This window comes from Nuphar pumila, chromosome 2 (genome assembly GCF_984573655.1).
Source record: "Nuphar pumila chromosome 2, dmNupPumi1.hap1.1, whole genome shotgun sequence".
Classification (NCBI taxonomy): Eukaryota; Viridiplantae; Streptophyta; class Magnoliopsida; order Nymphaeales; family Nymphaeaceae; genus Nuphar; species Nuphar pumila.
Genome location: NC_143250.1, coordinates 80,481,300 through 80,504,943, shown reverse-complemented (window position 1 = coordinate 80,504,943; position 23,644 = coordinate 80,481,300). Strand labels below are relative to the sequence as shown.

The window sequence follows — 23,644 nt, the reverse complement described above, 5'->3', positions numbered from 1 at the left end:
CAATGGATACTCCTGGTGGAGGATCCATATAGACCTCTTCACTTAGTTCACCATTAAGGAATGCGTTCTTAACATCCATTTGATAGATAGGCCATTTTTTAATGGATGCAACCGCAATAAGAGTCCTAACACTAGTCATTCTAGCTACGGGAGCAAAGGTTTCCTCATAGTCTATTCCGTACTCTTGAGCATATCCTTTGGCTACCAACCTAGCTTTATAACGTTCTAATGACCCATCACTTTTAGTTTTAATTTTGAAGACCCATCTACATCCAATAGACTTCTTTCCAGTGGGTAATGAAGTTATTTCCCACGTTTTAGCTTTTTCAAGGGCACTAAGTTCTAGTTTCATGGCTTCAACCCATTGAGGAATGTTTTTGGCTTCATTATAGTGTGATGGTTCATGATAAGAGTGTAATGCAATTAGACATGCCCTATATTTAGGTGTTAGGGATTCATAGGAAACAAACCTATTAGGAGGGTTGGAGATTCGGCTAGATCTCCTTAAAGAGGTTTCTTCTATGTTGGAATTTTGAGAATATTTTTCTAAGGCACTTATGGGAATTTCTTGATCACGCCTAGCATAGGTTTGAATTGACCTATTTTCAACATCATTACTTTCAATTTCAACATTACTAAGAGGAGTATCCTCTAAATCATTGGGAACATCCTCTAGGTGAGGAGTCACATCTTCTTGAGAGAGAAGATCAAATAAGAAAGCATATTCGCTTTCATCTATATCTTTATTTTTCTCAAAGCCGTTTTTATTTTCCAAAAAGGTAACATCTTTGGATACATATAGTTTGTTGCTTTTGTGATCGAAGCACCTAAAACCTTTTTGATTTTCTCCGTATCCTAAGAACACACATTCGATAGCTTTAGGAGATAACTTATCTCTTTTATGTGTAAGGACAAAACACTTACACCAAAAAATTCTTAACCTATTAAAATCGGGTGTTCTTTCAAAAAGTTTTTCATATGGAGATATATTTTGAAGGGATGAGGATATCATTCTATTTATCAAATAAGTGGAGGTTAAGGCGACTTCGGCCCAATAGCATTTAGGAATTTCTTTGGAAATGAGAAGAGTCCTAGTGGTTTCCAAAATGTGTCTATGCTTTCTTTCGGCTAGACCGTTTTGTTGGGGAGTCCTAGGACATGACCTTTGATGACAGATTCCATTGATTTCCAAATATTCTTGAAATTCATTTGATAGATATTCTCCACCGGAATCGGATCGAAGAATGGAGACATTAGTTGAAAATTGATTTTTGACAATCATATGAAATTTTTTAAAAAAGTTAAAAACTTTGGATTTTAAATTGAGAAAATAGATCCACACATATCGAGAGAAATCATCAATGAAAGTAACATAATATGAGTATCCTCCTTTTGATATGACCGGAGAAGGACCCCAAACATCCGAATGAATTAATTCAAAGGGTCTTTTTGACACAAATGTTCTCTTTGGAAAGGGGGTGGATTTCATTTTTCCAAAAATACAACTCTTGCAAACAAAATGTTTCTTATTACAAAATTTCTTTCCAAAGGGAAAGAAGTACATTTTTGAGAAGCTTGGATGTCCAAGTCTTTGATGCCAAGTTTCTATATTTTTATCTTGGACATGATTACAAAAAGAGTTAGTGGGAAGTTTCAAATTGGTCATGTAGTAGAGATCTCCCCTCCTATGGCCTTGCCCAATCCGCTTCCCGGACTGGAGATCCTGTATAAAGCAATCCTTGGTTGAGAAGGAGATTTCACATCCATGATCACATATTTGAGAGACAGATAAAAGATTTAAATTAAGTTGAGGTACTACTCTTACATTTGGCACAAAAAAATCTTTTGAAAAATCTAAGGTTCCAAAACTTTTAACTTGTAAAGAGGTACCATCGGCGGTGGAGACAAAAGAGTTTTTGGAGTTGCTACATACATTGGATAGTCCATTTTCGATAGGGGTCATATGAAAAGATGCTCCAGAATCAAGAATCCAAGAAGGCGTACCTGGAGGAGAAGAAGAGGCAATGGCGGCTCCCGAAGTTGACGGCGATTTGAGTAGAATTTGAAGTGCTTCGGATAGTTGAGCAAGGGAGAAGGATTCTTTCCCTTTCATTGGCTCCTCCTTCTTTTGGGGAACTTCTTCAATAGTAGCAACTTTACCTTTTGGAGGCTCATTTATCTTTGGACAATTAGGTCTTATATGACCCGGTTCTTGACAATGATGGCAAATAGCTTTCCTATAATAGCCATTATAGTTATTTTGCCTCCCAAAGTGTGGAGGCTTATAGGCTTTCATATGATTGCCGGGTCTAGACACGGCAAGAACTTCATCTCCTCCTTTAATCATGTCAAGACGTGTTTCTTCTTGGCATATTTCGGCTATGGCATCTTCCAATAGAAGTGGTTTTGATCTATGAAGGAGGGAGGACCTAACTTGCTCATATTCGGGCCTAAGCCCATGTAAAAATTGGAAAAAATGTTCTTTCTCTATTTGTTCTCTTCTCATTTCAACATCTTCACTTGGTACCCATTTGGGTTCAAGAAGGGATAACTCATCCCATAAAGGTCCAAGAGTGCTATAGTAATCTCTTACACTCATTTCACCTTGCTTAATGGTACGATTTTTTTCTTGGATGAAGAATTGACGAGCAAGGTCTTTTTGGGTATACATACCTTTCATAAAGAACCATGCTTCATTTGTTGGGCGGAATTTAGCAATGTTGGCGCAAATCTTTAGCTCCACGTTGTTCATGAACCATGCAAGAATTTTTGCATGCTTACTTTCCCAATCTTCTACCTTGGATTGGTGATCTTCAATAGCCTTCATGCGAGCACTTCCTTCTAGAGCCTTTTCTTGATCACCATCAATTTTCGTAAGTTGAAGTTGAGGTTCCCTAATGGTTCCCATCACATATCCCCAAAGCTTTTTACCTTTGAGGTTGTTTTCCATGGCGGCGGCCCACATCATGTAGTTCGTACCATTAAGCTTGAAGGAGAGATCAATCTTTTGTTCTCCTTCCATTATATAGTCAAGAATGGAGGACAAACAAAGAGAGAGAGAAAGCGAGACAACTAGCAATATGAATCAAGAGCACAACCAAAGCTCTGATACCATGTAATGAAATATGCGGAAAAGAAATGTATGTCCTACAATGGACATTCACACATAGAAATCAAAGAACAAGTCCAAAAGAGGACATACACAAAAGCCAATAATGGCTAGAAAGCATAAAATCTTATAAATGCACTAAAGGGCTTGAAGAAGCCACACATTACAAAGGGGGAGACCCCACTTATTTATAGGCAAGAGAGGAGTGAGGGAGAGTTAGAGAAAAACAAGAGAGAGCCATTGGGAGTCCCAACAAGGAGTCGTTGGGCTCCCAACGGTCACAATTGTGACCGTTGGGGGCCCAACGACTCTTTGTTGGGGCCCCCAATGGCTGTGCATTAAATGCACAAAAAGAAAAACAAAAAAAGATAAAAAGAAATGGAAAAAATAGAAAAAGGTAAAAGGGAAAAAATAGAAAAAGAAAAAAGACTAAAATGCCCCTATTGGGCGAGTTTACAGAACTACCCCTTATCGGGTAGTGAATGACAAATATATTTATATATATATATATATATATATATATATTACATATATGTTAACACATATACAGTGAAAAGATTGAAATACCTCGATTGGGTATTACCTATTAAAATGATATGAACATATGTATCATATATATATATATATTTATTTGCTATGTCACATGGGTACGAGTGCGAGTGTGAGTGCGAGTGCAGGTACGAGCATGGAGGGTACGACAAAAAATATGGGTACGAAGACACGACTATATATAGATATATATTAAATATCACATAAATACAAAATAAACTTAATATAATCTAAATATGAAGTTATAAACTGAAAATATAATTATAAGTTATAAATTGAATACAAATTTGTATGTACGAAGGGTAAAATGGCGTGTTCGGGTGTTGACACGGGGATACATGTGTCAACACATGTACAAAGGGAAAAATGGAGTGTCCGAGTACCATAGTTTATATGTATATACATATATATGATACAATTTAACAAATTTATCAGTTTTGGTGGCAAGAACAAAACATTTGCAACCAAAGGTTCTCAATCTAGAGTATTCAACAGGTTGATGTTTTGAAGCCTTACAGATGGCATTCTATTTATGAGATAAACAACGTTAAGTGCAACTTCAACCCAAAACTCTTTAAAAACATTTTTCGAAATGCGGAGAGTTCTGGTAGTTCCTATAATATGCCTATGTTTTCTTTTGGACAAACCATTTTGTTGAGGGGTGTAAGTACAAGATCTTTGATGTATAATACCATTTTAATTTCAAATATTTTTTGAAGTCATTTGACATAAATTCTCCCCTAGAACCATAGCAAAAAATAACAATATTAGTTTTAAATAATTTTTGAATTAAATTATGAAAACTTTTAAAAAATTTCAACACTTCATTTTTGTGCTTAAGAAAATAAATCCAAGTATAACGAGAATAATCATTAATGAAGATTGCATAATATGCATAACCACCCTTAGAAACAATTGGTGCCGGTCCCCATACATCCGAATGTATCAATTCAATTGGTTTAGAAGCAAAACAAGTTATTTCTTCAAAGAGAACGCTCTTTGTTTTACCAAGAATGCAATCAAAATTTTCATTACAAAATTTTCTCAAATGAGGTACATTGGATAATTTTGATATGCTAGGATGACTTAGCCTTTGATGCCATAAAGAAATATTCAAATGTTGTACATTGCAGAAAAAATATTTTGAGGAATGATCAACCGATCCATGTAGTAAAGATATCATTCTCTATGGCCTTCCCCAGGCCTTTCCCAATCTGCATCTCGGACGGGAGATCTTCTACCAAACATTGGTTCAATGAAAATGAGATTTTACAACCATGATCGGCTATTTGCTAAACAAAAAAAAGGTTTAAGTTGAGTTTTGAAACAAATCTAATTTTGGGTATAAAAAATTATGAAGAATTTTTCAAATTACCAATCCCTTTCATATCAAGAGAAGGACCACTCACATTAAAAATATTATATCAACCTAGTTTCTTCCATACACACTTTGGCCAATACTTCATGAAGAGGTGGAGGCTCATCCTTCTCATGATGAGTGATGGTGACCCTTACATTTTCGAATTCGGGTTTAAGTCCTTGCATAAATTGAAAACATTGTTCTTCGAAGGTTTGTTTCTTGCTTAGATGAGCATCATTAGGTGTATCCCAAATAGGCTCAAATTTAGCCATTTGCTCCCAAAGTCTCTTTATGGCTCCATAATACTCTCACACACCCTTATCACCTTACGTACATTTATGGATTTTGTTACATATTTTTCATTTATGAGAGACATCTTTTTGAGTGTAGGTTTGCTTGATAAAAGTCCAAACTTCATTCGTTCTCTTAAACTCTAAAATGTTCTCACATGGTTCCTCTCACATGTTCCCATGAAAAGTGATAGAACTTTAGCATGGCCTACTTCCCATGCTTTATTGGCATTTTTGTATTCCAAGAGAGCCTTATCTCTCTCTTTTCTTTTAAGAGTCTCCTCTTTAATTGCACCATCTTCTTCCACATCTTTAGTAAGATTGAGTTGAAGTTTCAGAGTAGAACCATCAACCAAGTGCCATAGCTCTTTCCTTACTAGGAATTTTTTACCGCGGTGGCCCACATGTTGTAGTTGGTCCCATCAAATTTGATGAAAACAACAGTTACAACTTCCTTGTCAGCCATGAAAGTAAAGAGAAAGAGAACGGTAAAAAGAGAAAGGAGGGAGAAAAAAAAGGTTGATGGAATGCTTCCCGAGCAACGATTCGACGCTCCTCCAATCTTCACGGTCCATCACGCAATTTTCAAATACAAATTACAACAAGAGAGCATCATATACCATGTAATGAAATACAAAAACACAAGTAGATGCCTCTTATGGGCTTACAAAACATACAAGTGTGCACACAACCAAGGACCACTTATGAGACAATAAAGGAATACAAGCACAAAGCCACTAATGGGCAAGAGAGAGAGCATAAAAATATAAAAAGAATTTTATATAAGTGCTTGAGACAAGCATTAGTTTACAAGAGGGGAAACACCCCTATTTACACACAAAGCAACCCACAGAGAGCCATTGGGACTCTCCACAATGACTAAAAATAGAACCGTTGGAGAGGTCCCAATGACTCTATGCTCTTTTACATAAATGTCCTCAACTTCAAACTTATTTACTAAGTTGCAAAAATAAGAGAGAAAAATACAAAAGACTATTATGTCCCTAATGGTCACAGCCTATTACAATACTGTGAAAAGACTAAAATACCTCTAATGGGTATTTCCTATTACAATGTAAATACTATAATATATATATATATAATTTCATATTAAACTTATTTACTAAGTTGCAAAAATAAGAGAGAAAAATACAAAAGACTATTATGTCCCTAATGGTCACAGCCTATTACAATACTGTGAAAAGACTAAAATACCTCTAATGGGTATTTCCTATTACAATATATATATATATATATATATATATATATATATATATATATATATATATATATATATATATATATATATATATATATATATATAAACAACTTAACTGTGATGCCAGTGGGTCCATGTGTATAAGTAAACCTTTTCTTTTTATTATTAGAGTACTTGCAATGTGCAAATAACTTTGAGTTTGCATGTGCGACTGATTTGCATGCACTTGCATTTTTGCAAGTGAGGTGACTTGGACGTGCATGTAATCATAGATTTACTTGCAAGTGAATTCATACTTGCAACAGGTGACTTTGGGCTTGCTCCTGTGTAATTGTTCAAGTAACTTGGACTTGCACATGTGCATGACTTTCACCTGTTCATGCTTGTGCAAGTGTTGGGGCTTGCGTATATGGTTGTGCAAGCAGTTTTATTTCTTATTGTTTTATGTTTATCTTTGTTTCTTTGGCAAGTAGTTTAAAATTTCACATTTTTAACTTCACATAGCTTAAGACTTTACCTACATTTCCAACGTGCTACTGGAATCCTTTACTCTTTTATTTAACTTAATTATTTTATACTGTTTATATGCATATTCTTTTGGCATGTAGCTTATGACCGTACATGGATTACAAGCATTTAAAATGTTTGGATCTGAGCATTTGGACTGGGAATATGATTAATTTTTTTTACGGGGAAATGGATGTCCCTCATTCACACACAACTAGGGGTGACCGGCCCAATTCAAAGCCCATTAAGGACCAACAAGTCAGATCAGAGATAGACCACCTAGAGCCCAACCCTACTCTTATAAGGTTGGGGCTCGGGTAATGAATCTCTGCCCTCTTGCCGTCGACAGGTCTGTGTTGGTCTGGTTGGGCGGGTCATGCAGGTCAAGCTGGAGGCCCAAGAAAGAGAGATAGCAGCTGGAAAACACTGGCCCCTTTTTTGGCCGACCCTATGTCCAGCCCATGCCCTATTCGGCCCCTCGTGCATCTACAAGTTGTAGCCAATGCCACTGCTTCCCTGCCCAATTTCCCAAACGGAGGAGAGAGGGACACCCCCTCTCTCTTGTCACATCCACTCTGTCATCTGTCACATCTTGCTAACAGCTGGTTAGTTGGCCCCCTCCATTCAAATTTCAAACTTTTTTTAACACTTCTTCCTTTTATAGATTAGATTATGGTAGGGGGCAGGTTACACATAGTATATATATATATATATATATATATATATATATATATATATATATATATATATATATATATATATCAGTGTTATTAAAAATGCGCCTCAAGGCGCAAAAAGCGTGCCTCGCCTCAAGGCGAGGGCCTTTGTGCCTTGAGGCGCAGGCCTGAAGCGCAAATGCATAGAGGCGTACGCCTCATAGGCCTTGAGGCGTACGCCCCGAGGCGAGGCGCACCTCACCGTGAGGTGCGCACGCCTCGTGATTATGGTCAAATGAGGGTCAAAACCCTCATTTGACCACAATTAAATTCTTGCCCCCGACCCTAACGAGGGTCGGGGGCCCTAATGTCTCGCAGCCCCTCTCTTTCTCGTCTCTCACAATCTCTCCCTCTCTCTCTCGCAGCCCCTCTCCCTCTCTCTCTCTCACAGCCCCTCTCCTTCTCTCTCAGTCTCTCTCTAGCGTCTCTCCCTTATCGGCCTCCTCCTTCTCGCGGGAAGCCGCTGCGACGCCGGAAGCAGCTGCGATGCCGAAAGCAGTTGCGACGCCGGAAGCAGCCATACTCCAGGTAACCCGACCCCCTTCATTATGTTTCCTTCGTGTCTGCCTCCCTCTCTTGAATCTTTGTAGCAGGCAGGGGCACGACCCCTGCCGTGCGACTTATTCCGGCAGGCCCAACCCCCTTCGTAGACCTTGAGACCAAGGTTGGGAAGTTGGCTGTACCAATGTTTATAGAGAAGAGCAGTGGGTAAACGAACCAAACTGAAAGCCTTGTTCGGGCTCGGTTCAATTACAGCCTAGCTGAACATGAGCTTGCACAAGCTCGAGTTAGCCAAAATTGAGTTGGCTCGTTAAGCAGAAATAGGTTTTTTTTACAAGAAGCCACAACAAAAATGAACCAGTGACCTCATTGTTTTTAGCATATCTGCATAACCAGTTCATTTACTCTTATGTTTGTTGGCATATGATAAACCTAATCGTGCTCGTTTCACTTATATTGCACGAACTGCTTCTTGCTTATTGCTCAGCTCACTGAGCTCAAGTCTGAATGAGCTTTGTGCGAGCCAACTAAGCCGAGCAGTGAGCTGCTCTGTTCGCTTACAATCCCTAACAGTGGGGTGAATGAGATAGCTGGATGGTAAAGCTGCACTAATCTTTTTTTTCCATAGGAAATGTTGGGGAGCTCAAGTTTGGGGACGGTTTCTCTGCATAAGAATACAAAAAGTAGCTTTTAATATATATTTTGAATTATTTCAATAGAAATGTATAAAAGATGCAGTAAAATATCACAAAATTATTCTTGTGTATTGATTAAAAAGTCAAAAAAATTGGTGTTCTCATGTGCTATGTTTCAAAAATTTTACAAACTCCCATCTCAAACTCTTTCGTTTGTGGGTACACCCTTATTGAGTTGGTGGTTCAGTGGCCACATTTTGAATGACCTTACTTCAGGCCAGTCAGTGGCGCTTTTCTACATGAAAGATATTAGAATTAAATACATTTGCATTAGTTACATTAATGTTACTTGTTAATCTCATATTTTTTCGTATTTATTTGAGATTTTTTATTTCGTGTTGGTTGGTGCTTCATCAATAAAGCATTTCTTATTTATTTATAATTTTAGATAATTTTTATAGTTTTTTTAAGTTAATTTTTTTTGAGGCTTACGCTTTGCGCCTTGAGGCTTACGCTTCGCCTCAGATTTTGGTGGAGCGCCTCGCTACGCCTCAACGCTTTTCACAACACTGATATATATATATATATATATATATATTGACATAAGTTTGAATAAGTGTAAGGGCCCGACTTGGGCTCACATTGATACCTGAGCCCAGCCAGATTTTTATCGGTATGGACTTTTAAATATTCCCTGTTGTGGGCTACACCCGATGGGTACCCGGACCAATGCCCACCCTTTTCCACAACCTTCCTAAACCTTAGTTTGTCATGGCCAGTATGCGCATTCTCAATCTTACCATCATTACTTGTTGGATGTTCAATCTTCTCCCTTTCAACTGAACCCAGTGAGCTTACATGAGACCATCTTACTCATTGCAAGCCAACTATACCTACCGAGAATGCACAAACTCTACTCACCTTGAAATCTTTGTGAAACCAGCAGTTCCCAGTTAATTGACTAAGAAACTCTGGTGGTACCTCTAAGAGAGCACTCAGTGGCTTAGGTGGATCGAAAGCCTGTCTATAGAACTGGTCATTAACTGTACAGCTGCTGCATTTGCCTTAGCTTTTATACAAGAGTAAGTTATATCAGTTGCAGGTTCATAGTGTGTTGTCAACCTAGAAATCTATTGGATGTGAACACTGGATGAGACATGAATGATACCCCCATTTATGAATTAATTGACTGTTATGATCCTTTCAGAATGAGGCTAGCTCCAGTATTTTGGCTAGCAAAAGTAGATGTTAGTGCAAAGCAGCCCTTGTTGTATGGTTTACACTTCTTTGCATGTCTCTGTGTTTAAGCTGGTCTATCAGGCATAATGATTACTTCCAGAAAGTTGGGTGCTGCTTGATGATTTGTCTTTAGAGTGCTAACCATGGAAGATTGGTAATAGAAGTGTGAGGGTCCAGCCCAGTGATAAGTATCGACTCCCTGATAAGTCGAATATCATTTATCAATTAGTCACTTGTTTCTTGATCTTAGTTCTATGTTATCACATCGAGGAATACCTTTTTGGTTGAAAAATCCTAGGGAGGTAATATCTCACGTGGCGTGGCATGAGATGGTTGTCAGTCATTACAATCAGGTGGTACAATCAACAAAGACCAATCGGGCTTCTTGTTGAGATGGTGGAATTAACTCATCTCTTTTCTGCCTTTTTCTAAATCTTTTCGGTTCGGCTTGCCTTCACCAGCTTTGGCATAGTGCTGGGTCCAGCTCCCATGATTGTTTGAACTTATTTATCAGGTGACTCCATTTAGGTTCTTGTCCATTTCTTGCTGCTCTTTATTTCATTTTACTTATTCTGCTTTAGACAGATGCTTTTATGATTCTGACAAGTGTTCTTATTGAGGCTCTGTATGCATGATTCTAGCCCATGCTTGCCTATACAACATCAATTTTTTCCCCTTTTTTCTGTATTACATTTCACATGTTGACCACTTTGGCTTGCCTATACAACATCAATTTTTTCCCCTTTTTTCTGTATTACATTTCACATGTTGACCACTTTGGCTTGCCTGGCCAACCATTTTTTTATGAGCTGTGATCACTTTCTGCTCTATGGCATGCTTTTTTTGCATAACTGTTTTTGGAGTAGGGTGTACAGATACGGTCGGTGGTGCAAAAAGAGTTTTGGCAAAAACAGCCTTTAGCGACGGTCATGACTGCCACTAAAAATTGCTTTTTGCACCAAATCGATGTGCGCTGTTCATCCAACCCTTTTTCAATTAAAGGGTGTTCGACCTTACACCATTTGGACTGTTTTTTGTGCTTTCTGGTTTTCAGCATTGGTCCATAAAGTCTTATCTACATTGACCATTTGGATCAAGGTTGCCAGACTAGGAAGCGGAAGCGGGAAACGATACGGGAAGCGGAAGCGAGAAGCGATGCATTTTAAAATGTATAGGAAGCGGGAATCGAGAAATAAAAAAAAATATAATAATTGAATGTGAATCATAATGAAACACAAATAAAAACTAAAATAAAAGTGACTAATAGTAAATTTCATGATTTTTTAGTGTAAGAATTAAATTTTTAACAAAATCTAAAAATGATGATTACCAATTTAGAGAAAGCACATGGAAGTGAGTGAGAAGAGTGAGAAACACATAAAAAACATGAAAAGTTGAGTAAGAGAACATATAAGACAAATAAATAAAGTGTGTGGAAAGCATAGGAGAAGTGAGGGGGAATCGAGGTTCTCATCAAGTTTCAGAAGTGAGGAGTATCGCGCTTCCGAAGCGAGTTTTCGGGAAGCGAGCTTCCCACCTATCTAAGAAGCTTCCGGTAACTCTGATTTGGATAGCCTTGACCACTTTTGGCCCTTGTTTCCTCCTTCCATAAGCAATTCCATTGCCCTTGCCTTGGACTGCTGAGCTGTCTTTGTTTCTTTTGTGCATTTACTTTTTCTCTACCCTTCAAGGGTGCTGGTCTTTTATTTCCATATGCTTTCCTAACCTGCCAAATTTCTATGATGGATAATGGTGGTACTCCTTACACTATCCATATCTGTGGACACCTCCATGATCCTCCATTTATTCTTTTCCACTCATTGCGATCATCATGCAACTGGCAGAACTTGCTGGGCCTTGAATGTGACTTCGGATTGAAGCAACTTTTAATGATTTGCAACTTCCTCAACTGTCAAGGTTGATATAAGAATCAAGAAAAGTTTTTAAAACTACAAATTTGCCCATTGGAGCTGGACCTTTTGTGGTAGTCAACTCATCAAGGATAGTTAAAAACGTTTTCTATGAATGATTTGGGAACCTCTTTCAGGCCTTGTTTGGGTGGATGTAATTTGAGGGAATTAGTGGAAATAATTTATAGTCAGAGAAAATAATTTGGTGAGACTCGGATTTTTTTCACTCTAGTTTGGCAGCATTTGGTAGTTGCTCCAGGTATTCCAGCTACCAATTCTTCTGGACTCTCTTTTGGTTCTGGACACAATTCCTCTACAAGTAGGATGGAGGAAACAAGTGGAGTAGATTTGAGATTGTATGTCCAAAAATCTTGGGATGATTAGGAGAGAGAAAAGAAACTTGTCCTCAGAGAATCTAATAGCTATGTCACAGACACATGGGAGGTTACTGATATGTGACTCGCACACGTGACATGGATTCAAGATTTTTTAAAAAAAATTGGACACGAGAGCACACACACACCAAAAAAATTGCAAATTGCATAAAATCTAAGTTTCTAATTTATCATTTATTAATCATTTACAAACAGCAACTAACAAGTAAGAACATAATTCACAGTTTTAATCATATTACTCTTTTTCTTTCCCTAAAAAAAAACACTGCTGCAACTGGTGCTGCTGGAGCTTAATCCACTTATGTTTTTTCCATTTGCTGCTCATACTTACAATAAAAAAAAGTCACAATTGCAGCTCCACAGACAGCAAAATCTGATTTTAAGCAAAGCAAAGCAAAGCAAAGTAAGCAATTCATCTCTAAGAAGCAAAGAAACAATTAAACAACTAATCATTAAGAACTAAAAAAACTAAAGTAACTAACAATTATCAAAGCAACAGAATTTACAAACAAATTAAACAAAGCTAAGTAGATATTCGGAAAGCCCCATCAAGCCATCACCGATTCCCCATGCTCATAATAAAAAACCCTAAAAATCAGAACCCCAAAAAAACATATTTCATACTAGGATGCCCCATGTTGCTTCTGCATTATACAACCAAAAGCCCCCAAAAAATCCTCATCTAAACCTGAACTGGGGTTCTTTTTCTCTTCCTCACATTTTCAGTCCTCATGAAGGAAGAGAGAGAGAGAGAGAGAGAGAGAGAGAGAGAGAGAGAGAGAGAGAGAGAGAGAGAGAGAGAGAGAGAGAGAGAGAGAGGGCATCACCGGACAATTACTGGCTGGATGCTGGGAGGCCGTCGTCGGCTCACTGTAGTAGAGAAGTTGAAAGAGGCAAGAGGGTTCGTGAAGAAGGGAAAACCAGTTTTTTTTCCTCAACTTTTTCGGCCTCAGAAAAGGTCCAAATTGACCCTGAGGGTTTGACACATGGTTGACTGAGTCCAACTTGGTCAACGTGTCAGAGACTTGTCATAGACATAACCACATCACATCACATGTCCGTGTGTGTCACACGTTGGACTGTTTTCACGTGTCCCTGTGACTGTCTAAAAGAGAATTAGAAACTTTGATGGTGGAGTTGGCAGTTGTCTCCTTGTCTTGAAAGAATACAAAATGAGGGAAATGTAGGATTTGAAGCAAGCAATTGCCCTCCTGGTTCTCTCATTTTTGCCAATTCTCTTTTTCCAATCAACTTCAATTTCCCAAAAATTGTTTGTTTGGCTTCAATTCAACTCTTAGAGCAATCCTCCAACAGACCCTCAATTAGACTATGTTCCTGAACGTAATGTGCTATGAAGTCCCAATGTGGCTTTGATAGCTCTTAGATATACTTTTATACTACCGAGGCAAAACTTGTGTATTATGTAATCATCTTTTACTAAATTTTTTAATATAAATAGCACATAATAATTATAACTAGCATGTGCCTGTGTAATACACAGGCTCGATAATTAAGTGCTTGGTTTTTTATCAGCATAAAATTAGTAAATCATACCAAACCAAAGTTGGCACTTTCAGTGAACAAAACAGGATGCTGTAAAATCATTCTGCCACCCAAACAGGAAAAGCCTGACATACGAGTACAAAAGCATAGGAATATGATAAAGAATACCTTGTATTAGTATTTATTCCTAGTACAAATGGGAAAAATATTTCGTGGCAATTAAGCTCATATGATAAAAATTAAGGAACTATAGTTGACAATGCAGGAAGCAGGGATGTTTGGAGTTGGTGTAGGGGGGTTGGTGGCCGACAGTGGTACATTTTCTTATGGGTATCATCTATTATATTTTGAAATTTGATTTCTTCTTTATTCTGTATTTAAAATTTGTTTTTGTCCTTCAAAATAGCAAATTGGTTAATAATGGGCCAAAGGTGCTGTTTTTTCTTTATAGTAGTAAAGAGGATGATAAGGGACACCAAGGCATGACTTTTGTCATTGACATTGAGGCCAAGTGTTGCTCTCCTGTGGCTTGGCCACTTGGGAACATCTTATCATCAGATTACCTTACTGCAACTGTCCAATTGGTTAATGTTTTTCTGCTATCTATTCTAACGTTTATGAATTCCCGCTAATATTTCTCATAGAGCTTATCTGGTTTTTTCTCACTTTAAATTCGTATGAGCGTGTTCTTGTTTTTGGCTTCTGATTAATTTTGTATCGAAGAAGATTGGTTTTTTGTTACTTCAAAGACAGAAAAGTTGTAGCATTTGTAATAGTGATCATGAAAGAAAAGAATTGGATAAGAACATAGTCTGCATTATTGTCTATCCTCCAGTGAAATTTTGTTGCTGTACCTAACTGGCAGAATTTGTGCAATTTAGTGGTTTCAAATTTTAATAATGAAAGTAACTCGTTTCGACAATTTCAATTTGTTTTCTATTATAGGCTGACTAAGTGGTAATGAACTGTTGGTCCATTGTTTTCATATTTTAGCATGTCTCTTATGTTTCATTTTACATTATTGCAGGTATATGATATCTTCCAATATCGGTGAAGTTGCCTCTATATTTCTCACTGCAGCTCTGGGTATTCCTGAAGGACTGATACCTGTACAACTTTTGTGGGTCAACTTAGTTACAGATGGCCCTCCTGCAACTGCTTTGGGATTCAATCCTCCTGATAAGGATATCATGAAGAAACCTCCTCGGAGAAGTGATGATTCACTGATCAATGCATGGATTTTGTTCCGTTATCTGGTAAGCTAGAATATTTCTTATGCTAGCAAATTTCCACTCTTATGCGTCATATGTGGAGCACCATATGGTAAAAAATGGCTAGGTCTATGGATTGTGGTATACCAAACATGTGTGTGTGTGTGTGTGTGTGCATGGATTGTGACTTCGAGTTATTTGAACTAAATAAGAGAGCTTGCTCAATTGTTTGGTTATGACTTCTTTTCTTTGTATTGCAGGTAATTGGTCTTTATGTGGGTGTTGCAACTGTTGGTGTTTTCATCATTTGGTACACTTGTGGCTCATTCTTGGGCATTGATCTCACTCTTGATGGCCACACCCTTGTCACATACTCCCAACTTAAAGATTGGGGACAGTGTCCAACATGGGAAGGGTTTACTGTATCCCCCTTCACTGCCGGACCTCGTGTATTCTCATTCGATACCAATCCCTGTGATTACTTCCAAGCTGGAAAAGTGAAAGCAACAACCCTTTCTCTCTCTATTTTAGTTGCAATAGAGATGTTCAACTCCCTGAATGCACTTTCAGAGGACGGGAGCCTTCTCACAATGCCACCTTGGGTGAACCCATGGCTCTTGTTGGCCATGTCTGTCTCATTTGGTCTTCATTTCTTGATCCTCTATGTGCCATTCCTTGCTCAGGTGTTTGGTATTGTACCACTGAGCTTGAATGAATGGCTGCTAGTTATAGCAGTAGCTTTTCCTGTCATTTTAATTGATGAAGTTCTCAAGTTCATTGGCCGATGCACAAGCAGGAAGCCGACTAGGAGTGGGAGGACAGAGAAGCAGAAGCATGCATAGGGAAATGAGGGAAATAAAGATGAGATGGTTTCTTTGCTGCCATCAGAGGAATTTCTAACCTGCATAGGTGCAAGCTTCTGACTCTGATGATCCTCTGTATATTCTCAGTTCCTTCTAGATAGGCCAGATATCTTATGCGTGCTACTGGGTTCATTTTAAAGATGAACTGTGGAAATTCTACATCGATCTATTTAAGAGATCAACATTCAGTTTTCATGTCCCCTATATGATGCAATTTTTTATTTTTTGGAAATTAGTTGGGAGCGACGGTTACATTGTTCTCTTGAAGAGAATTCCTAGAGTTATTTTTCCCTGAAGCATGTAGTGCCATTAATGATATGACGTAGTATATGGTTATTGCTGTTCCAAGAGTTTTGAATACGTGACCTATGGGTCAGTTCCTGTATATATGCTTGTGTGTGTGTGTGTGTGTGTGTGTGTGTGTCCAACATTCTTAATGATCGTGGTTATTTTGGTTTACGTGAACGTGGGACTGTTGTATAGGCTGAAAATTAGTGGAGAAGCCTCAAAATATCCAAAACACGCGTCAAGGGATAATTTGTTACTGAAAATAGTTGGTTGTATCTAACCTTTGCATTGCTAATATTTTTGTAAATGCACATATGCATAGAAAAATATTTTCTTTGGTTTCAACATTTAAATGTTTCATATGCACACCAAACTTTTAGGGTTTCTCATTTTGGTTTCCCAATATTTGTTGCAGTTAAACAAATGTCTCAATTTATAGGCTACCATTAGTATGATCGTGTGTTAGCAGTAGCTCATGATTTAAATTTCTTATTTTGCAGCTATAACATGCATTTAGGAATCTTATCCATACCAACGCTCTGTGTGGTTGGTAGGAGCTGGGATGTTGCAGGTTCAAAACCCCAGTGGTACGTTGAATAATAACTGGTGGGAGTCTGCCTAAGCCCATCTTGCCTTTAAAAAAAAAAAATCTTATCCATGCTTCAATAAAATCACTTTTTTTTTGGATAATCAGGGAAAAACTACTCTTACCCAGTCTATTGACATAAAACCACAGGTTACCCATGCCCACCAGGAATTTCTCCTCATTGCAAATGGTGTGCATCTCTGGGTTTTGAACTCATGACATCCCGACAACGAATTGGTGGAGTCACCCCTGCCAGATGAACGGAGTCCCCATGGACAGGATAGAACCAATCTTTGTGTTGTTGAAATGTGAAATTCTTGCTCCTTACCTTTTTCATAGAGGGATGAAAATAGTTTGGATATGGATTTGATCTGGCTTTACCCAATATTGTGTCCGGTGAAGTTATGGATCAAATTCTAACGTTTTAAGGATAAAAATTATTAACCTAAAAAAAGGTTTCGACCAATCAAATCACCTTGTTTCAACTATAACTTTCTAGTATTGACCTGATTTTTGTCACATTAGAAAGCCATGGCCCTTTAATTTAAACCTTAATAATGACAATTCATCAATCATTCATGATGACATGCTTTGTACCGTTAACAACAATCCAATTGTCATTAGAACAAAACCCAAACTGCACCAGGTTGATTTGTTTGGGCCATATCTTCTTTTGTTTGGGCCATATCTTCTTAACCGCATGTCAGTTTGAGGTGTGATTTGGTACATTAAAAAGCTACCATCTTCAATTTTAATCAGTCTTTTGAATAAAAACAAATTTTAATCATTTTCATGGTAAAACAAAACACTTAAAATGAGATATGTCTGAAAATAGGGTTTGGACTAAATAAGTCTTCTTATTTTGGTTATAACTTTTGTCCAAATGTCAAATTATTAGTTTGTTCTAAAGCTAAAATCTTTTATTTTTATTTCATCTTTTGGTTAAAAATCTTGAAGATATCATTTTATGGGCGAAAAATGCGATTGAGCTGAGACTTATCTTCAAAGTGATCGGAGTGCCTTGCTTTTAAGAAGGAACTTTTGCCAAAACTAGTTTGGTCAAAATTGGGTTGTCTACACGAAGAGAGAATAAAAAAAGTATTTCTTATTAAGAATGATTATAAACATATGAAATAACCCTAGCATTGGGGTATTTATAGTCTCCTATGAGCTTAAAAAAACTAAAACACCTTTCACTAAGCCCCAAGTGACCCTATGTACCCTCCATGGATCATTTGGATGCAAATACAAGAAGAGAGGAGATCCACTAGATAACCTGCCCAATTACTAGCTGATGTTATTAGTTGCGCATGTTACCAAGTTGATGCTTTCCTTTGAGCGGTTCAAGTGTTAGCAAATTTCTAAAGAGAGAAACTATGTTCCGAGGCACTTATCTCATCTGAAAATATATCAGGAATAGAATCTGGAAAGACAAGCCTCCTCATTGGTTTCCAGACACTACAAGAAAATAGGGGATTAGCGACTGAAAAATTCTGTCGCTAATTATCGACGGATTAACGAGAGAAACAAATTCGTCGCTAAGAACCGTAATATTTACGAAAATATCGACAGAATAGCTTTCGTTGCACAATCAGTCGCGACTTAGCGACATAATGTTTGGTTGTAATAACCACGTATTTTAGCGGTGAATTTGGCGAGGGAAAGTGTGTCGTTGCTATCTCGCGATCGATTTAGCGACGGAATAGTTTCGTCGTTGCGTAGTTATATTAATTTACAATGGCTTTGCGATGGATTTAGGCCATCATGAAATCCATCGCTAAATGTCGCGTAAATCTTTAATCAGAGCCCTCTTTCTCTTTTCTGTTTCGCTGTTCCCGCCAGCCGCCTTCTCCCTCCTGCCACCCCATATCTCGCCCGTCGGCGTCTCCCCGCCCCCCACCGCCCGCCACCCGTTGCTCCCCGGCCTGCCGCCCTGCCCGTTGCCCTCGGTCCGTCGCACCCGACCGACATCTCCCAGGTTTTTTCGATAAAAGACACATTTTTTTCTGATAAAAAGGGCGGATGCCCCTTTTAGTTTTTCCGGCAGGGGGTCGGCCCCCCTGCCTCGTTAGTATTTTCCGGCAGGGGGGCCGACCCCCTGCCGCGTGTTGTGTTTTCTGGCAGGGGGCGACACCCCTGCCGCATTTTTTGTTTTCCAGCAGGGGATCGGCCCCCCTGCCTCGTTAGTATTTTTCGGCAGGGGGGCCGACCCCCTCCCGCGTGTTGTGTTTTCTGGCAGGGGGGCGACCCCCCTACCGCGTTTTTTGTTTTCCAGCAGGGGGGGTGCCCCCCTACCACATTTTTTGTTTTCCGGCAAAAGGGCGCCCCCCTGCCGAAAAAAATAACCGAGACAGGGGGCGACCCCCTGCCGTTTTTTCTGTTTTCCAGTAGGGGGGCGACCCCCTTGCCTCGTTGTTTTATTTTGGCAGGGGGTCGCCCCCTTGCCCCTTTTTTTTGCCGTTTATTTTTTTCCCGGCAGGGGGTCGCCCCCTGCCCCTTTTTTTTTCGGCATGTGGGGCGACCCTTTGCCTGTTTTTTTTTTTCTAGCAGGGGGTCGCCCCCTGCCCCTTTTTTTCGGCTAGGGGGGTGACCCCCTGCCTCTTTTTTTTTTTTCGGGCAGGGGGGTCGCCCCCGTGCCTCATTTTTTTTTGGCAGTGGGGCGACCTTTGCCTCGTTTGTTTTCTTCGCCAGGAGGTCGCCCTCTGCCTCATTTTTTTATTCGGGCAGGGGGTCGCCCCCGTGATCCTCTGGTAGGGGGGAGGGGGGTGTCTCTGCCTCTTTTTTTTGCGGTAGGTGGTCGCCCTTCTGGCCTCTATTTTTTTTTTGGTAGGGGGCGACGTGTCGTGGTTCATGAACCCAACGCTCGTCAGGTTCCTAAACCACATCATCACCCTGTGCCTGCCGCTTCGGGAGACGATCATTGCCTCTGGAGTGTCTTCATTTTAACACAGTGTGATTTCATTTTAACACAGTATCTCTTGCAAATTTCTCAACGTATCCCGCTTGTGCTCCACCGCCTGTGGTAAGTAATTGACAAAAACAATGCAAATCGAGTAAATACCCATGGTGAGTAAGTGATGCAAGCGCTTCACATGTTATTTAATTTATTGGATGCAACACTTTACTGTTCACACACTCACTTAGTTGTTGATATCTAGGACTGCTTTGTTGGAGTTTGGAGATCAAGCTGAGCATGATTTTAATGTACGAGAATAGAAGTGTTCTTATTTTTGGAGTACGGATTCCATGCTAGGCATGGTAGTAGTTAGCGAGATATTAAAGTGTGTTTGCTGTAGGTACATGTTTGACATTTTTTTTATATGAATGATTTCTATGTATTGCAATATTTGATGTGATTATATCCATGCTTGCATGTAGTTAATTTCAATTTAATTATGACTTTCATGTGAAATTGTATAATGATAGTATGCTTCAAATTAATGCATCATGTTATGAATAGTTTTGCACATGAAAATATTAAATTATCAATGCATGCATCATAATTCTTGTGATTGTGTGGCATCATATATTGCATGATAAATTTGATATTTTCTTCATCATAGCATTTTGATGGTTCTCTTTTAACTGGTTAGGATATATTTCGTAACATCATGCGACAAAATGACTGCAAACCGTGAATGGATATACCGTAGGGTAGTTGACAGTGAGTTATCACATGAATATATGGATGGTGTTGAAAGTTTTAGTGAATTTGCAACTGCAAGTGTCAGTACAATGGATCTCATAGGTCGGATTAGGTGTCCCTGCAAGATTTGTAAGAATAATCGATTTGTAGAGGCGTTAGACGTACATCACCTATACAGGAAGAGTTTTGTGAGTAATTATCAAAATTGGATGTTTCATAGAGAAGAATTTAGAAACAATTTTGATACACAAGTGAATGTGGTGCACGATAATCCATATATGGATTTGATATTTGATGCCACAGGAACAAAACCCGGTTATGCTATGGGTCCTAGTGATGTAAGAAGTGCAGTAGATGAAGAATCACCAAACGTTGCTGCTAGTAGATTTTATGATTTACTTAAAGATGCTGATGAACCACTTTGGAACGGTTGCAAGAGTCACACTATCTTGTCTGTAGTTCTTCAACTAATGAATTTGAAGTTCGAGTATAATTTGAGTCAATCATGTTTTGACCGTTTGTGCATGATTGTGAAGAGTATGTTGCCCAAAGATGAGAAATTGCCACAAAATTTCTATCGTGCAAAAGTTATGGTCAACGCTCTAGGTATGGGGTTTAAAAAGATAGATGCTTGTCCAAATCACTGCATGTTGTATTTCAAGGATCAGGAAAACAACATATCATGCCCGTCATGTGGGCATCCTCGGTTCAAGCCAAAGACAAGAGGTAATAGTAGCACGAGATCAAAAGAAGTTGCATACAAGTCGCTTCGCTACTTTCCTATCACTCATAGATTGCAACGATTGTATATGTCTTTAAGGACAACTAAACACATGATATGACATGCAAATAAAGTTCGACATGATGAAGACAAGATCACGCATTCTGTTGACGCCGAAGCTTGAAAACACTTTGATTGTACTCATCAGAACTTCGCAATGGAGGTGAGAAATGTTAGACTCGGTCTATATATAGATGAATTTAATCCATTTGGGGGTAGATCAACTCCAGACTCATGTTGGTCAGTATTTATAACTCCATACAACCTTCCACCAAGCTTGTGTATGAAGCGTCCAAATCTTTTCTTGTCTCTATTGATCCCTGGTCCGACCTCACCTGACCAAAATCTTGATGTATATTTAAGGTCATTGATTGATGAACTAAAAGTATTGTGGAATGACGGTGTTATCATGTATGATGCCCACAAAAAACAAAATTTCAATATGAAGACCGTTGTTCTATGAACAATCAGTGACTTCCCTGCATATGGTATGTTATCTGTTTGGAGCACACATAGGAGGTTGACATGTCTGTACTGCATGGATGATACGAAATCTTTTAGATTGATACATAGAAGGAAGCCTTGCTAGTTTGAGTGTCATCGTCAATTTCTACCCAGCGACCATCTGTTACAACGACAAAGGAATGCGTTTCGAGCAGGCACAACTGAAATGGAAGGTCCAGCCACAAGATTGTCTGGCATAGAGATTTTAAGAAGACTGTGATACTTTTTAGATGTATTAACAGATGCCCGTAGTCTGACGCCCTTTCTTGGATTTGGGAAGGATCACAATTGGACAAAGAAATCTATTTTTTGGAAACTACCATAGTGCTTGACCCTATTGATACGACATAATTTGGATGTGATGCATGTGGAGAAAAATATGTTTGATAATGTGTTCAATACAATAATGAATGTTAAAGGAAAAATAAAGGATAATCTGAAGGCCTGTATGGATTTAAAAGTAATATGTAAAAGACCAGAATTGGAACTCAAAGAGTATAATGGCAAAGTACTGAAACCAAAGACAAGGTACATGCTTGGATCTGATCAAATAAAGCAGGTATGTCAATGGTTGAGGCAGTTGAGATTTCCAGATGGATATGTCTCTAACATTGCTCGTGCTGTGAAGATTGACAATGGACAGTTATATGAGTTGAAGAGCCATGATTGTCATATCTTTATGCAACGATTGATACATCTAGCATTCCATGATATGTTAGACAAACCTATATGGGGGGTATTATCTGAGTTGAGCAGATTTTTTAGAACATTGTGCGCATCGGAAGTCGTAGTATCTGATGTAAAGAATCTTGAGGACTTTGTCATCACTACTGTTTGTCTGCTAGAAAAGATTTTTCCGCCAGCATTTTTCGATGTTATGAAACATTTGATCATACATTTGCCATATGAACTAAGGGTTGGTGGTCCTGTGCAATATCGGTGGATGTACCCATTTGAAAGGTATATGTTTTCTTATATTTGTGTCTTCAATGACAGATATTTCAAATTTGAAATATATATTTTTTACAGATGCATGTTTGACTTAAAAAAAAAGTTTGTAATAAAGCAAGAGTAGAAGGCTCTATTTGTGAGGCGTACACTTTAAAAGAGATTTCAAATTTCTCATCTATGTACTTTGAACCTCACATTCCAACACGTTACACATGCCCGCCTCGTAACGATGATGGAGAACAAGTAACTGTAGCTGACAAACTATCAATATTTCAACCACTTGGGCATGCATTTGGTAGTTGTCGATCAAGACCCTTGACAGATCGAGAGCAAGACGTAACACACGTTTATATTCTTTTTAATTGCTCAGCGATCGACCCATACATCGAGTAAGTATATGTCGACGCAACACAATTCTAAATCCTTTTATGTGCTATACATGCATACATGGTTCAGTAATATAAGTATTTGTGGTTTGCAGACGATTTGATATGGAGTTGCGAAGAAAAGTTTCACATCTCACTGATACAGAAGTACAAAAAGAACGTGAAAATAAGTTTGTGGAGTGGTTGAAATAGTTGGTAAGGACGCTCACATAAATTGTGTACATGTAAACAACACTAAGTTACTTAATTGGTCGTGACCACAATCATTGTTTATGTTTGTGTGTAGGTCCGTCAAGGTGATATTAAAGATCAAAGAATATGTGATTTACAAAATGGTCTAACCAAAGTTGTGTAATGTTACAACGGGTACATCGTAAATGATTATCGATTCCATACAAAAGACTACAGTATAAATAAATCAATGATGAATAGTGGCGTGTGTGTCAAGGGTAGCAGCTACAGTAAAAATGAACATGATTACTACGGTGTTATAGA

At 38.5% G+C, this 23,644-nt stretch overlaps 1 protein-coding gene across 1 annotated transcript in view; it reads left to right on the top strand.

Moving 5' to 3' along the window:
* Positions 1-16,355, top strand: part of LOC149845819 (calcium-transporting ATPase 4, endoplasmic reticulum-type-like) — a 33,597-nt gene extending 17,242 nt beyond the window's left edge. The window contains exons 7-8 of the mRNA XM_089996032.1: positions 14,961-15,189; positions 15,405-16,355. Of these exons, the coding sequence (XP_089852158.1) occupies positions 14,961-15,189; positions 15,405-15,986 (811 nt within the window). The 3' untranslated portion in view covers positions 15,987-16,355. The remainder of the gene's footprint in view (positions 1-14,960; positions 15,190-15,404) is intronic.
* Positions 16,356-23,644: the final 7,289 nt, after the last annotated feature.